This window comes from Sciurus vulgaris, assembly GCF_902686455.1.
Source record: "Sciurus vulgaris genome assembly, chromosome: 15".
Lineage (NCBI taxonomy): Eukaryota > Metazoa > Chordata > Mammalia > Rodentia > Sciuridae > Sciurus > Sciurus vulgaris.
In genome coordinates this window covers 10,241,045-10,256,673 of record NC_136476.1, presented here as the reverse complement: position 1 = coordinate 10,256,673, position 15,629 = coordinate 10,241,045, and the positions used below count along the sequence as shown (strand labels likewise).

At 36.4% G+C, this 15,629-nt stretch overlaps 1 protein-coding gene across 2 annotated transcripts in view; it reads right to left on the bottom strand.

Moving 5' to 3' along the window:
* The window catches only part of LOC306644819 (guanine nucleotide-binding protein G(q) subunit alpha), a 273,199-nt gene that overhangs the window by 163,078 nt on the left and 94,492 nt on the right, over positions 1–15,629 (bottom strand). For both annotated transcript variants that reach the window (XM_079112105.1, XM_079112106.1), the window contains exon 2: positions 8,475–8,659. In XM_079112105.1, coding sequence (XP_078968231.1) covers positions 8,475–8,659 — 185 coding nt within the window. The remainder of the gene's footprint in view (positions 1–8,474; positions 8,660–15,629) is intronic.

Below are 15,629 nucleotides of genomic sequence, written 5' to 3'. Positions count from 1 at the left end.
AAAGGGATTAGTGCAAGTAAGGTAGGTTGGGAGATCCCCACTGCACCAAATCTAGCTCCTACTTTTGTTAAACACAATGTTAGAGCGAGAAAGAACTTCACCCTAATAAATGATGAAGCCCCACAGAAGCTCCATCACCTTTCATAAATGAGATAACTGATTTTTTTAAATGTATATTAATCTAGGAAAAATATTAAATACTTGTACTGAGCTATGATATATGCTGAGTAAGAAAACAATTTTTGAGACCTCAAGAAAATGGAAGATGTATGTGTTACAGAGAAAGATTAAAATACTTATATTGCCCTAGGAAATCTGCCCCCTAATTAAAGAAACAGTCTTCCTTAAAGGTACCTTCAAGGACAAGGGAATAAATTCAGTTCCCTGTGTAGTTTTAAAGAAGAAAACCAAAGCTGAATGACTTCTATTGCCAAGTATAAGAACTCATTACACAGCACAGTCATTAATAGTGTTTACTACTGACACAAAGATGTACAAAATAGATCAACAGATCAGAATAACAAATCCAGAAACAAATTCATTATACACACACACACACATATATTTTTTAAATTTACTTTCACTTTATTTGTGGAAAAAGTGATACTGCATTGCCTTGGATAATATGAATTAATTAGGCATTCATATAGAAAAATTAAAACTAGAACTCTCCTTCATACTATACAATCCATCTAAAATGGATTTTAAATCTCAGTCTAAAAAGTAAAGCAATAAAAAATTAAGAAGAAAACTCAAAATACTATCTGCATTACCTTAAAGTAGGTGGAGATGACTTAAAAAGACAAACAGTACTAATTACAAGAGAGGGAAAATGATAAAGTAGATTGTCTTACAATTAAGAACTTTTTTCCCACTGGAAGAGCCATTAAGAAAATAAAAAGTAAGCCACAAACTGGGGAATAAATTTTCAATGCTTTTACTCAACAGAGATCCAAACCCTTAATGTACAAAGGACTCCTAAAAAACAGCGAGAGATCAGAAAGCCCAACAGCAAAAAAGGCACAAAGTTAAAACAAATAACACTGCGATACCACTTTCTAGCCTCCATAATTGCTAAAATAAAAAGACTTTAATTTCAAGTGTTGTAAAGGATGTGGAGTAACTAGAACTCTCAAAGACAGGTAGAAGGACTGTAAATTGGTGCATCCTAGAAACTTTTTTGGGAATATCTGTGTACTAAAACTGACCATATACATACCTTCTGACTTAGCAATTTCAAATCCTAGATTCATATTCCAAAAAAACACATGCTTATGTTCACGAAAACACAGGTATAGAAAGATTCGTATTTGTGTTATTTGTAATTGCCAAAACACCCCAATTTATATTAACAATAGGATATGTAAATAAACTTAGTATATTCATAAAATGGCATGTTATACAACTGTATTATGCAATACAGTAGCCACTGGTCAAATGTGAATTTAAATGTAAATTAAGTTAAATAAAAATTCTTTTCCTCACACAAGCAATTCTCCAAGAACTCGGTAGCTACTTGTGGCTACTGGCTACTATATTAGGCAGTACAGATAGAAGATATTCTCAAATCCACAGAAAGTTCTACTAGGTCATTACTATTGTAAAGAAGTGAAAATACATAGATTATAAGTAATAACATGGGTGAATTCCACAAACATAATGTTGATTACAATAAACCAGATACAAAGTAATATCTACTGTATGCTTCCATTCATACCAAGCTCAATCACTAACAAAACTAAATGTTATTAGAAGGCAGGATTGTGTAACCCTTTGGAGCCTGATATTGGCCAGAATGCAGCATGAAGAAGCCTTCTGAGGTTTCAGTCAAGCTGATCCAGATCAAGAGATAAGGGTGCAAATTTTTCACAAAGGAAAATTTACAAAGGACTTGTACACTTCTCTGGATGTAAGCTGTACTTCAATAAAAATACAAAAATCCTGCTCAGTTTTTGTTTCAGTCTTCCTCTCATGACAATGAACTCAGCTATTCATCTTAGATAAGTATATGGTGTGCCTTGGGATTATGGATTAATTTCAGTCAAGAAAAAGGGATTTAGGGCTGGGGATATAGCTCAGTTGGTAGAGTGCCTGCCTTGCAAGCACAAGGCCCTGGGTTCAATCCCCAGCACCACAAAAAAAAAAAAAAAAAAAAAAAAAAAAAAGATTTAAAAATCTCATATTCGTCTTCTATTTTTATATGACTGTCATTGTTATAAAATGAATTAAGAACTGCAATGGAACAAGAACAGAATGAGAAGAAGAAAATGTGTCTAGGATATATGTGAAAGACATTAAAAGAGAAAAGAAAGGAGAGAAAGGGTTTCAAAATCTGATATATTTACTGGAGACTCAATGACAATTAAATTCCCAAGAGGAGTCTGGAGAGATAGTAAAGTGGTCAACCAAGCTCAGAAAAAGATGGATGACTCATCATCAAGTTGGCCAGGAAGTGCCTTTAGAATTAAAAAAGAAAGAAAGAAAGAAAGAAAATATATCCTTTATATCCTTTAGATAAGCTATTAAAAAAGAAAAATCTCAAAAATTTGCGGAAGCAAAAGTAGCAGGCTGTCTATAGTACACAGCAGCCAGAAATGCAATTAAAATCACTGTCACTAGCATCCCTAACAAAGGCTGTATCTTTTTTTGAACTCTGAAAACATACATATACATATACAGACATAAATACTGAAATCACTTATGGGAGTTAAAAGTAAAGAAAGAAAATTCCTCCAATGGGCTACAGATCACTGTCAAAACAAATCTGTTATTTATTGTCTGATTGGTTTTTTTTTTAATATTCTAGAATGAACAAAGTTCTAGAAAGATAAAAGTTTCAAACGATAGATAACACAATAATTTAACTGCAGCTTCATCTGTTTGTTCAAATTATAGAAGAAAAATAGAATTGGAAAGGATTTCAGAGGTTGTAGAGTTCACTCCTTGCTTCAGTTTAGTCAAATTACTTTTAAATTTTTCACATGTTAAAAATATATTCTATTTTTGAACACATCAGATAAGGAGATTTCTCTACCTCCCTTAGTATCCCATTTTAATGACTATCACTCTAAGGAAACTTTTTCTGATATAATTCCTAAGTCTGGTCTTATTATTTAAGTTACATTCTGTTTATTTTATTCTTAACCAAGATGGGAAGTTAATAGTGTTTGTAGTCTCCATTACGACAATTCACCTTATTATAACTCCCAAACTTCTAAAACCATCTACAAGGTATCTTCACATTCATTATCTATCTAACACTTGAAACAACCCTATGATATTTTTGCCCCATTCTACAAATGGGAAAATTCAGATTGAGAGAGTAAAAAAAACCAAGGCTTAGGGAAGAAATGTGACAAGCCCAAGGTTACCCATTCAGTGCTTGAGTTTAAACACAACTTTATACTTCTTATATAACTGTTACTAAGTTACTACTCCCCTGAATAAGACATTATATTTTAGGACAGGCTTCTATAGAGAATAAAGAATTCATGTGTCATTTTTCTGCTGCTATAAATTTGCCTTTTTTTTTTTTTTTTTTTTTTGCAGTGCAGGTCTGTGATTTGTGCCAGCTATGTTCCCCTCATTCTACTAACTGTACCCAGATTTCCCCCTGGGTCTGTCAATCATATTACTTAGCTTTCACCTGTCCAAAGAGCTAGCACAGAATTCAGGCTGGACAACACAAGTACTTTGTCCCAGGAATTTGAATCCTAAGTGACAGAAGACTGAAACTGGTCAGAGTTCATCAAATCTCACAGATGAGCTCCCCAGGCACTCTGATTTCAAATGTCTAGTCCTCCTGCTTCTCCTCCGTTACCCTCATGAGCTCATATTACCATAAATTATTTTTCTATTTAAGTTAGGTAGTGTTGGCTTTTGGCTGCGTGCAAACAGAGAATTTTCCTAATACAACTATTAGGATGAAAAGATAAAAATATATATCTGTTAATTTTGCCTTTATTGTGGGCTTTAATTAGACAAGTGAAAAATATCAAAATGAAATTAGCCTCTTGGCATTTTGTAACCTATGAAAATTCTTTCATGTTGGAAAAAAAAAAGAAATTTCTTATTAAATTGATCAAAGGTAGGAATCAGTTGGTATGTTCTTCAAAATTGTACTGATTTGCTTTTTTGTTATTGTTGGAAAAATGAAAAATGGCTTCTGAAATCTGCAATTTTTCAAGAAGTAGAGAAAATTCAGAAAGCACAAGGTACTCTCCTGGGACAAGTCCTTCCCTAGAATTGCTCAGGGAGGACAGGAGGTTCTGTACCACTGTTCCTCTGAACATCCCTCTACCCCAAGAGGAAGGCAAACAGGTGTCAGCATTCAAAACTGCTGGCAAGTTAGTCAAAAGTAGCTGCAGTCAAGTTGCTAAATGATCCCAGGTGGTCAGAACTTCCAAGTCTAAAAGGAGAAACTACAGGTTGATTATCCTTTATCCAAAATGGCTGGGATCAGAAATGTTTTGGATTTGGGATTTTGGAATGTTTGCTACATATAATGAGGTATCTTGGGGATAGGACCCAAGTTCAAAAACAAATTTCATTTATGCTTCATATATACATGATACACATAAGATAATGATAATTTAATATAATATTTTGAATAATTTTTTTCACAAAATGAAGATTCATGTTGTGGAATTTTCCATGTACAGTGTTATGCTGGTTCATAAAGTTTCAGATTTTGGATTTTCAAATTAGGGATACTTGACCTAAAAAGTATCAAAAAAGTAGAACAAAAGATGAAATTTTCTGCTCAATATTAGCAGGAGGCTAAATTCTCAATAGTTCAACAAATAAAGAAGCATTGTTTTTTGTTTTTTGTTTTTTTCTGAGAACTGGCAAAGACCTATCAATACTTTGACACTGTCATAAATAATATTCTGATTTCACTGTTCACAGAAATTATTTAAGTCACTTCCAAAGGGATGCCAGGATCCACTATCTGGAATAATCTACTCGAAGAACAAAAGCTCCTACAATGTCTTCTGCGTACTATGCGGCAGACAATTATAAAACAAGACTGCTTGCTTACTATAAGGTCATTTGCATTCTGAGAAAATAAGGCAGGCACATATGAAATAATTAACAGCAGGCAATGCAGGAAGAATACCAATGGCCAGGTACAGACAAATACTTAACTGTAGTTCAAAACTCTGTGAGTTACTTCCCCATGCTGTAATTCAAGGCAGTTCCTTAGCCATATTAACACAGAGGTAGTATTTCTTGTCCTTTTTATTAAGAGCTGGATTCAAAACTAAAGCAAAAAATAATCAGAAGAGCACGTCTGCTACAGGAGGCTATAAAGTAACACTGGAAGCTAGGATAGGAAGCTACAAAGTACCATTGATGGATGGATTCATCCTTTTGGACAGGAAGAAATGAGGAGTAATCTCATGGTCAAATGCCTTCTACCAGATGTATTTTGGGATTGACCAAGTGGCAAACATTCAATCCCTTCTATCATTAGCCATGAATGGTTGCATTCAGAGAAAAGGCAAACTAATATTAAGGAATAAATAAAACCTTGCTCACAGTATGTTCAGAAGTCCTAAAACATAAGCATTCACTCACTTGAGCAGAGTCCAAGCAGCTCACCTATGAATATTACTTATTTGGTAAAGAAAGTCCAAGAACAGTATAATGGATACACATTAGGGGGAAAATTAATTTTGATTTTGGTAAAAGTTTGCCACTGATTGCAAATATAAGCTTCCTTCCTGAGTTTGCAATCCCTAGAACGAAGTGAGGTTTACAAAATGGCATGCATTCTATACCACTTGGTATAGAGATTGTGATCTGGATTCCTCTTGACCACAGTCACCTTCCCCCAGTCAACCAGCAAGACTCCCAATTATACTTGTGCAAGTTCAAAAAAATTCCAGTATTCTCTGCGGCATTCCCAAAGCTAAAAGTAATTTCACAAACAAGATAGAAATGACATGAGATTTACTCTTAAGGAGTTTAAAATCTAGTCAGGAAAAATAAGATCAACAGCCAAGTCACGATAATTAATACAAGCTGAAGAGCTATACAAAATATTCCACTACGGGCTACGCTAAAGAGAGGTGAGATTTCTCAACATTGTGAGGTTGAGGGAAGTACAGAAGAACTCCTAGAGGAAGCAGCAGCTGCATTGAGCAGGAAGGAGAACACATTTTCTTAATAAAGCATTAGCAAAGAAAAGGATGGTCAGACTTGAGGAAGTTAATGAATGAAGCAAGGAGAGAGTGATGCTTTAGAATACATACCTGATGTAGAAAAAAATGGGATAATGGTAGAAGAAGTTTATATTATGAATTAAAAGGAATTAGACATGTAAGGAATCTGAAGGTCACTGCACACTGATGCCACAATATTAGACACTGTTAAGTGACCAAGAGACATAGGAAGATTGCACAGGATAATTATGTTATCTGAAAAAATTCCTATTATAACTTTTTATGGTGTCAATTTATTACTGAACAATATTCAACAGAGTAAAGTCTACTTAATTAGGATTGACACAAAGAGCTCAAATAACATGTAATAAATGGCAGGAAATACTCTTCCCTGTGTTGTATGAACAGGGCATAAATTTCACCCTATCTTCTACATGACCACGTAATAAATAATCTTCCTGTAAACTCTAATATCAGAGCAAGACTCTGAAAGATTCTTTTCAAGCATCTAAAACAGATTTGTTGGTAAAACTTTGGTCAAGTTTATTAAATTTTAACATGTAAACCAGCAAGAGTGTGTGTGTGTGTGTGTGTGTGTGTGTGTGTGTGTGTGTGTGTGTGTGTGTGTGTGTGTGTGTGTGAGAGAATAATACACGTAACACGGCAACTCGGCCAGAATTCATTATATTATCAACTGACTATTGAGACTGGGAAAGTCACTAGCCTTAAAAAAGAGAAGAAAAAAGAAAAACAAATTCCTCCAACAGAATTTTCTCACAACCACAAGGAAATAAGCATGCCACTTATTCCAGACTCTACACTGAGGTTTCTAAGGGGCCTACTGTCATTTAGGTACCCTGTTCCTGGTCTCATAAAGCTGCCCAGCTCTTTTCACATCTCAGAGTAGAAGCAGGGAGGATTACCTGTGGAGGATTTCTCTGTTACTTGCGGAGACTCTTACTACCATAGTATCAATTAGATAAGAAACTGCCAGTGAATTTCAAGAAAACATTTGAGAAAAAGAAATACCTGATTTTAAAATCATCTGATTTAGAAGTCTTTGGATTATAACAGAGATGAAGGTACACAGGATTGCCTTATTTTACCTCCAGACTCATTTTTGTAGGTTCAACCTCAGTTTATCAGTTACATTGGGCATGCCAACATCTTGCTTGATCATGAAAAAATGGAAATACCTTTATGGATTTACCAAGAGTACTAAGAGAATGAAAGCTCTTATTGAAAGCTCAAAAAGAAGTATGGTACAAATACAATGTTTTGTCAACAAACAGTGAGGCTTTCTATAAGATCTGCACCTATAAGCTCTAAGCAAAGACAGCACCCATGGAAGATGTATACCATAAGGAGATGTACTGACTAACAGGAAGGGAAGAAAGCAGACTATTAAGACATTTTCCACAAATTCCCCAAATAGATTTTCCTTTCTTCAGGCTGGGGGCCTCTGTGTGTGCTGTCACAACCTGGTGGAGTGCCAGTCCCTGCCTAGGAGCTTTCAACAGGGCAACTTCAGTAAAAACTCCAACGTGGAGCACCCTCAGATGCACCAACCTTCTTTAATACGTAATCTCTATGATAGTTAGAGGGTAAGCAATTACAGCTTATTTGTTTTCACGAAGTGGGGGCAGTTTTCTATTTCAATTAAAAATGTTAGACACTGAAGAGGTTGACTGTTTACTAAAAAGCTAAAAATTTGAATCACTTTATTTCTTTTCATCCTTTCTCAAGAAATTTTATAAGTTTCCATTACTTTAACACAATTGCGGGAAACATGTTGGAAAGGTATTGGAAGTGACAGATGGGCTCATGTTGAAATAAAATGAAGCCTGTGGCACTACTGAAAGGAAGTCACGAAATTCAAAATTAAACCAGACAGAATGGTCTTCGGCTTGTTTTGTTCTTTTTTCAAGGAAGCACAAACAGTGGGAGGTTGAAGCAAGGCCACCACCTCTTTGAATTCCCTCACTTCGACCAATCTGTATGATTCAACTGTCTCCTTAATGCAATGTGCTCCCCTGAATTTTAAACCTCTGTATTTATTATCAAACATCCAAATACCAGTCTTTCACTGGCATCACTAAAACAGTTTTTTATAGTATGACTTTAAAAGATTTTTTTTATTTAAAAGACATTTACAAACAACTCATCACCCATTAAATGTCTCAGGATGAGATGAAACACGTACATTTCAAAAACCCACTGTACATTCGAGACATGTGAAGAGATCACTCTCACTGCTGCATTTCTGTGGACCACAGTGCAACAGTTCCACTGAGGAGTTCTACCTACCTTGTTGTGCTCATACTTGTACGGGATCTTGAGTGTGTCCATAGCTCTGATCATGGCCTGCATGGCTGTGAAGATGTTCTGATACACCAGTTTGGTGAAGCCCCTTTTGTCTTCATCGGAGTACCCTGACCCATGGATGATTCTCATCTGCTTGATAAACGTACTCTTGCCACTCTCTCCTGTTCCTGAAATATAGACAACAGTAGCACATTAGACCACAACACTGACTCAGTCTCCCTATAACTGAACTAGACACAGTGGCTTGGATATGATATCCCTGAAACACTTGCTAAGAGGAACATCTCACTACAAGTGATAGTACCACTCACAGTGAACTCTTAGCAAAACTGGACAAATCAGAGTCCACTGCAAAGGCAGATGAGCTCAAAATAGTATAAACAAAATGAAAACCTGTTGCCTCTCTGGAAACCATTATCATGGAATTTTGATAGTGATGTGTAACCATGTATCTTGTAAGAAACTATGACAACAGCATCTTTTAAACATAATAAAAACTTGATAAAGCTCTTTTCCCTGGAGAATATTTGAAATGCTTCCAGGATTCTGGGTTGCTTAGTCAGGATTTGGATTTGGAAATGACAATACACTTGTACGAGTGCTATTCAGAGAGAGAAGAGGGAAAGGGCCTAAAATTTCTAGGCTTTTTCTCTAATGTTGAAATGGGATATAAGGAGAACACAATATCCTGGAAAGAACAGGGGTCATGTTTCTAGACAACCAAGTATTCACAGTATTTATATTCCTTTTCTGTTACCAAAAGCCTAACAGAGCCATATTAGAAGAAACAAGGATGAGAAGAGGAAATCATTTCTCTGAGTGTCAATATACTTATTCTACAAAGAATCTCAAACTATCGATCTAAAAACTTTATTCTTTAAATACAAGTGGCATTTTTTTTTTCATACTCCTTTCTCAGTTCCTATTCTCATTCCATTTCAAATTGTCTTGAGATTTCCAAAACAATAAATGTCTCTGCTTCTCCAAACAATACAAAGAAAATAAAAATGCCCATTTGGATATATTTACAAATACAGAAGAAGAGAATGAAACACAGGATAACCTTATGACCAAGGGCCTTAGTGCTCTTGCCTCCCTACTAGGTTGGGAAACAACAGAAAGGAAGGAAAAGCAGGGAAGGAAGGGGAGGGAGGAAAGGAGAATCAGAAACTAGGAATATAACATCTGTCCTAATTTCTTTTTATTTTTCTGATGGTTGTTTCATTACTATCTTTATAAACAATCATAAAAATTCAAATAAGTATCACTGTTTTCATCAAAGCACTCTTAAATGACTGCAGATGTCTTGATGAGCACCAAACCCTTAGATGGTTACACTGAAGGATGATTTCTACCAGTGTCCTCCAGGAGATTCCTTGATAACTTTCCTATGACTTAATAAGGTTACACAGAATTTCTTGAAATACAAATTTAACACTGCAGTGTGGATGCTATCTGTCATTGTTTTCTGAGATGGACCTTGCTATGTTGCCCAAACTCCTGAGCTGGAGTGACCCTCCTGACTCAGCCTCCAAGTACTGGGATTACAGGTACATACTACTAGGACCAGCTTAGCTTATTTTAATAGGATTAGTCTATAAAGAGTTTAAAATGAATATTTTATAATCCCAGCCATGAATACTGGAAAATCACATAAAGTATCTGAAAAGTAGAATCTCTAGTAAAAAGAGCTACAAATGATTTCTTATTATTAATCAACAACTTAAAGAAAGAAACCAGTATCTTTACTCTTCTAAGCAATTAAAAGTATGTAAGAAAAAAATTCTAATTGCTCCTTCATTATCACTAGCCCAGAACCAAAGGTTTGATCTGAGGTATTAACTGTAGACATGATCATCAAACCAGAATTTCTGTCAGTTTTTTCCACAACAAAAACAGAAGAGATCTTAATTTGTTAAGTTAATAGTATGAAAAGAAAAAGAAAAAAAAACCAGGTAGTAGGACTTTGTTTCTCCTGGGACCACCTGAGGGATTTTTATATACTCACCCCTAAATAAAAATAATCAAAAACAAGTAGTAGGTGAAATATAAACTACACTGGCTGATACCTCATTTAAACCATGTCAGGCAATGCTTAACATCTTTTGGACCTAGTTACCAAGTTGCTGGGTGCATATGACGAAATGCAGACTCCAAGGAGGGGCAGAACACAGGACCAATGAATAACTGGGAAGAATTAAGAGGGGGAAAAATAATTCAAACAAATCAACTCTAAGGAAAGATATTCTACTGTTATTAGAAACACCCAAGGTTCTTTTCTCTACCTTCTTTTTTTTTGCACACTGCCATAGGAGATTGGTTTTTGTTTTTGTTTTTTTTTTGCGGTGCTGGGGATTTGAACCCAGGGCCTTGTGCTTGCAAGGCAAGCACTCTACCAACTGAGCTATATCCCCAGCCCGAGATTGGGGTTTTAACTATAGGTTTCAACAACAGCTCTCTTGTCCTTTGCCTTTTGCTTGGTTATAAGAAGAGGTCAACATGGCAAAGTACCTGGGCTATCTGACAGTATAAGACCCCCAGAAGAGGCATTGCCCACAAACTGCCCAGGCAAGTCCAAGCTAACCCACAGAATAGTGAAATGCATTACGGTTGTTCAGACCCTAAATTTTGTTATTATGAATGGGGCAAAATTGTTGAGAATTAAAGTAGGAAATTTTCTAAGTGTTGGGAGGCACTTGGCTCATAGGTATTTGTGGAATAAAAATAAAAAATAAAAAATAAAAAATACAGACACTGTATTTGTGGAATGAAAAAGATCAGGGACCCACACGGATGGGGATAGAAATTGTGTCATGGAGCTTCCAGGTACCTTAATACATGGGGGTTCCTGCAGGATGGAACACCAGGAGACCACGTGGAGACTCCCTGCTCCTTCCCTCATACCTTGCTTTATACATCTCTTCATTGGGTATTCATTGTACTCCTTGGTAATATTCTTTATAATAATGAAGGAGGAAGTGGGGGAGAAGGAGGAGGAGGAGGAAGAAGAAGAAGATTCCAACAGAGAGGAGAAACAGGGATGGCATCCCTCCTATACTCTCTTCCCTCCCTGCAGGGGCACCACAGATGAGCTATGTCCCCTTCCAAAGGCTACAGCTCCCAACAGGTGGCCTCCTGGGTTCCAGTAACCGCCCCCTCTCCTTGCCTGACTCTTCCAGCCTTTACTCCCTATACCTGGTCCATACCCTTGTAAACAACTGCTTTATAAAACTCTAAGAAGTGTTCAGTCACCAAGTTAGAATGTGCCATTGCTTCCTGCTAGAACTCTGACTAGTACAAATACTGAAAAGGAAGCAGATTAATAAAATGAAGGACAGGGAATGGAGAATACCTTCTTTCACTCCTCTTTCCTTCTCTCTATAAATCTTATTTATACGGTACTCTCCAGTTCACAAAGTGCATTCTCTTCAATACCTCACTCTCATGACACTCTTCTGAATGCCAACTGTGATGAAGAAACAGGTGTCACCCAGTGAAAAAATGATAAAGCCCAAACCAGAATCCAGGGCTGCTAGCTCTTCCCCCAAAGTATTAATAAATATAGCACCGATCAGCCAGAGCACATGCATCTGTGTGCATACATGCATACATGCGCACACACACACACACACACACACACACACACACACACACACACACACACACACACACACCTCCAATACCTACAGTGGCTCATGCCTTTTAAATATTCCCTCCCTTAAAAATGAAACAGAGGGCTGGGTTGTGGCTCAGTGGTAGAGTACTTGCCTAGCATGTGTGAGGCACTGAATTCGATTCTTAGTACCACATATCAATAAACAAATAAAATAAAGGTCCATCAACATCTAAAGTACGTATACATTTTAAAAATCTTTAAATAAAATGAAACAAATTTGTATTCAACTCTAGCAATTTGAAACACACTGACATTTTATCCTCTCAAAACTCTGTAAAACAGTTGTCTTTATCATTTTTCTACAGAAAAGGTCCTGGACAGATGAGGCCACATGGCTAAGATGTGGCTAGGCAAGGTTGCACCAGGCTTAAGTCCAGCCTTTAGAAGTTCCGTCCCAGTCTGACAGGATGTTCAGTCCCACAGCGGTTCCCAATCCAAGTAATTAATTTCTATCCACCATGTAAAAATGGGCTATACCCAACTTTGATCCACTCAACCTAATTTTAAAAGGTACTTCAATTAATGGAGACTCATTTTGAATCTTAGTACCACCTTCCAATGGAACAGCCATCCCTTCCAAGTAAATTTCACTCCCCAGCTTCATGCTCACACTTTGATATTATTACATACATGCATCAAATTGAAAATGAAGCAAAACTTCAGGTAAGAGAAAATCTGTGTAATGCAAAGTTACAGGGAGAATGATAAAAGTAGTAAGTTAAAGCATTATTCTGTATTAAAATTAAGACAAAAAAAGTACAGGAACTAAAACACTGAAAGCAACAAACTCAGTTTCTTTGTTTAGTGGAAGTTCCATTGTGGAGATAAATTATTTGTAAGAAGTGTGTAAGACTAATTTCATATGGCTTTCCCCTATTTTTAAAGCAGTATACGATATTCTCAGTTTGAGATAGTAAATTATTTAAATAATCTGCTCACAGTATGAAAAAAGTGGTGCCACTTAAAAAACATTGTTTTCAAATTACATAAAATGATGTTTTCTAAGGACACATGAAAAATATAAGATGGTTTATAATTTCTTTGTTTCTGAATGAAAGAATGCAGACTTTTCTACTAGCAGATTGCTCCTGAATTCAGTAATGGTTAATGTCTTTTCACAGTACAGGGCAATGAAAAGCACAAGTAACTCTGAACAATCTAAAATAAATATGACTCTGTTTCCAAGACCACTGGCAGAGTAAAATCGAGCACAGAGACCTGATATAAAATGTCCAAGCAAGGGGACAGGCTCTTACTTTTGCTAATTTGGATAAATCAAGTTATTTAATAATTTTAACAAGAAAAGCAACACACCTGAGGGTAAGTCCCACAAAATACTGCTCTCTCTTTCAAAGCTCTCCATAAATACAGCTTTTTAAAAATTGTCCCCAGAAAAGTTATTTGTACCTTCAGGCAAGTGTTCTGCCATTTTTTATCCCAGCTCACCAAAATAGCCTAAAATGAGACTATTTAATTATCAGAACAAACATTAAGTATAAATTTAATATCCTACAGTGGAGTGCATTACTTTGTAAGTTGTTAGAATATACTGCATTATTAGGTACACACACACTTCCATGATTCCACTTTGGGCTTTCTTTGCCACTATCTTTTCAACAAAACAGGATTTCCACATACAAGTGCTGCCACAGATTCATATTTACTCTACGTATCACATTGACATGAAGTATCTCTGTTAACAGTGATTATTTATTCCATTTGCAGGATATAATTGGCTGTTAGGTCTTTCCAAAAAAAAAAAAAAAAAGGCTGTTTTCAGTCAGTCATACAGTATGAGTTTCTTCTTTTTCCTCTAGTGCTTAGAGATTGAACCCACCCTGAATGCTATCTTCTTAATGGTCATGAATCTGCATTTATTCTTGAAAGAAATCATGGGCTCCCTGGTTTCTCACATTTAACTGGTTTCTTGAACTATTCTCTTACCAAAAGAGCTCCCAAGGACAATCCACATATGTACAAGTGCTGCTCAAAATGTCACTACTACTGTCACTGCTCTGAAGAACTCTGGTACCTCATTTCCATACAAGGGCCCTGGAAAACTATCAGACACTAGGAACTCCAAGGGTTCACCTGGTTCATGCTTTTCATGCTACAACAGAGGAAGAAAACACAGCTTAGCAGGGTCTTTCACAGGCTGAGGGAGGACCACACCACTTCCACTTTTTGTTTTAGGTTCCCAGGAAAAAGAAGAAATGTCAAAACATAGTAACAAAACTGTGGTACTTAAAATTGAACAATGAATATATTCATTTCATCCTGCCAGGGTCTTTCATGACTGTATTTGGAGATGTTGTCAAACCATCAGAAGTCTACAATTGAAGCCCTTGATGAATATGGAGGCTCAGGCCAAATGCCCTGCCCTGCTCTCCAGATTGGCCAGCACCCCAGTAAAGAATGGATAAAAACAAAACCCAAGTCTCACAGAGCTGAATTAAAATTCAAGCAACTGTACTTCAGGTCCGCTGTTTTAGGCCAAGAGTGTGAAATATGGAATCTCGACACCACCAAAGCTGAACTTGGGCTACTTCCATGTAATCTTGGACAAAGTAGAAACATATTTCAAAGACAAATTTCCTAACCTTGAGTACATAATTACCCCACACCTGCAGAGAATTAATACTACTGAGATAAAAGTAAATTAATAAAGGTCCAACGCAAACCATGTGTTTTCCACATTCCAAGCCATATCCACTTTAAAATACATATATTCTGCCTTCTGCACATTTTGCTCCACTTAAATAGTAAATCTTCATTTGAAACTATGCAGTTCTGACACCAAAGTCACCATACCTGTCTTCTGAAGGAAAAGGTTGGGGGGCACTTAACCTTTTATCCCCAGCACAGTCTGGAAGAAGGTCCCAAATAGTTTTTAAAAATAAAAATACAGCAGAAAAATTAATGGAGCTTAGTATCACTGACTGTGAGCAGAAATTGAATGGACAGAGAAGCCAGAAGTAACCAGAACTATCAATAATGAATAAACCAGTTAAGTTGTCTTTAAGGGAAAGACAGGCAAAATTTTTGAAAGGATTGGAAGATCACATAGTCCTGGGTATCTCAAAGTGGTTAAATCCTCCTAGGAAAGTTACTTGATAGTCCTTCCAAGATTACTCAAAGGTGGAAGAGCTTTCTAAGTATCCCCATGGTAAACATTTGTGTACTAAAACCCAACTGAATTTGGCTGGAACAACTTTCTGAATGTACTAAAAACCATGAATTTGTACACTTTTAAATGGTTGACTATATGGTGTATGCTTTCTCTCTCTCTCTCTCTCTCTCTCTCTCTCTCTCTCTCTCCCCCCCTCCCTCCCTTCCTCCCTCTCCCTCCTTCCCTACTTTAACATAGTTTGGAGAAGAACAGAAAAGTGCACATGAAGTTTCATGCTAAAAACTCTAAGGAGGTTACTTTGAGCTGATTTGCTCAACCTTTCCCATATTTC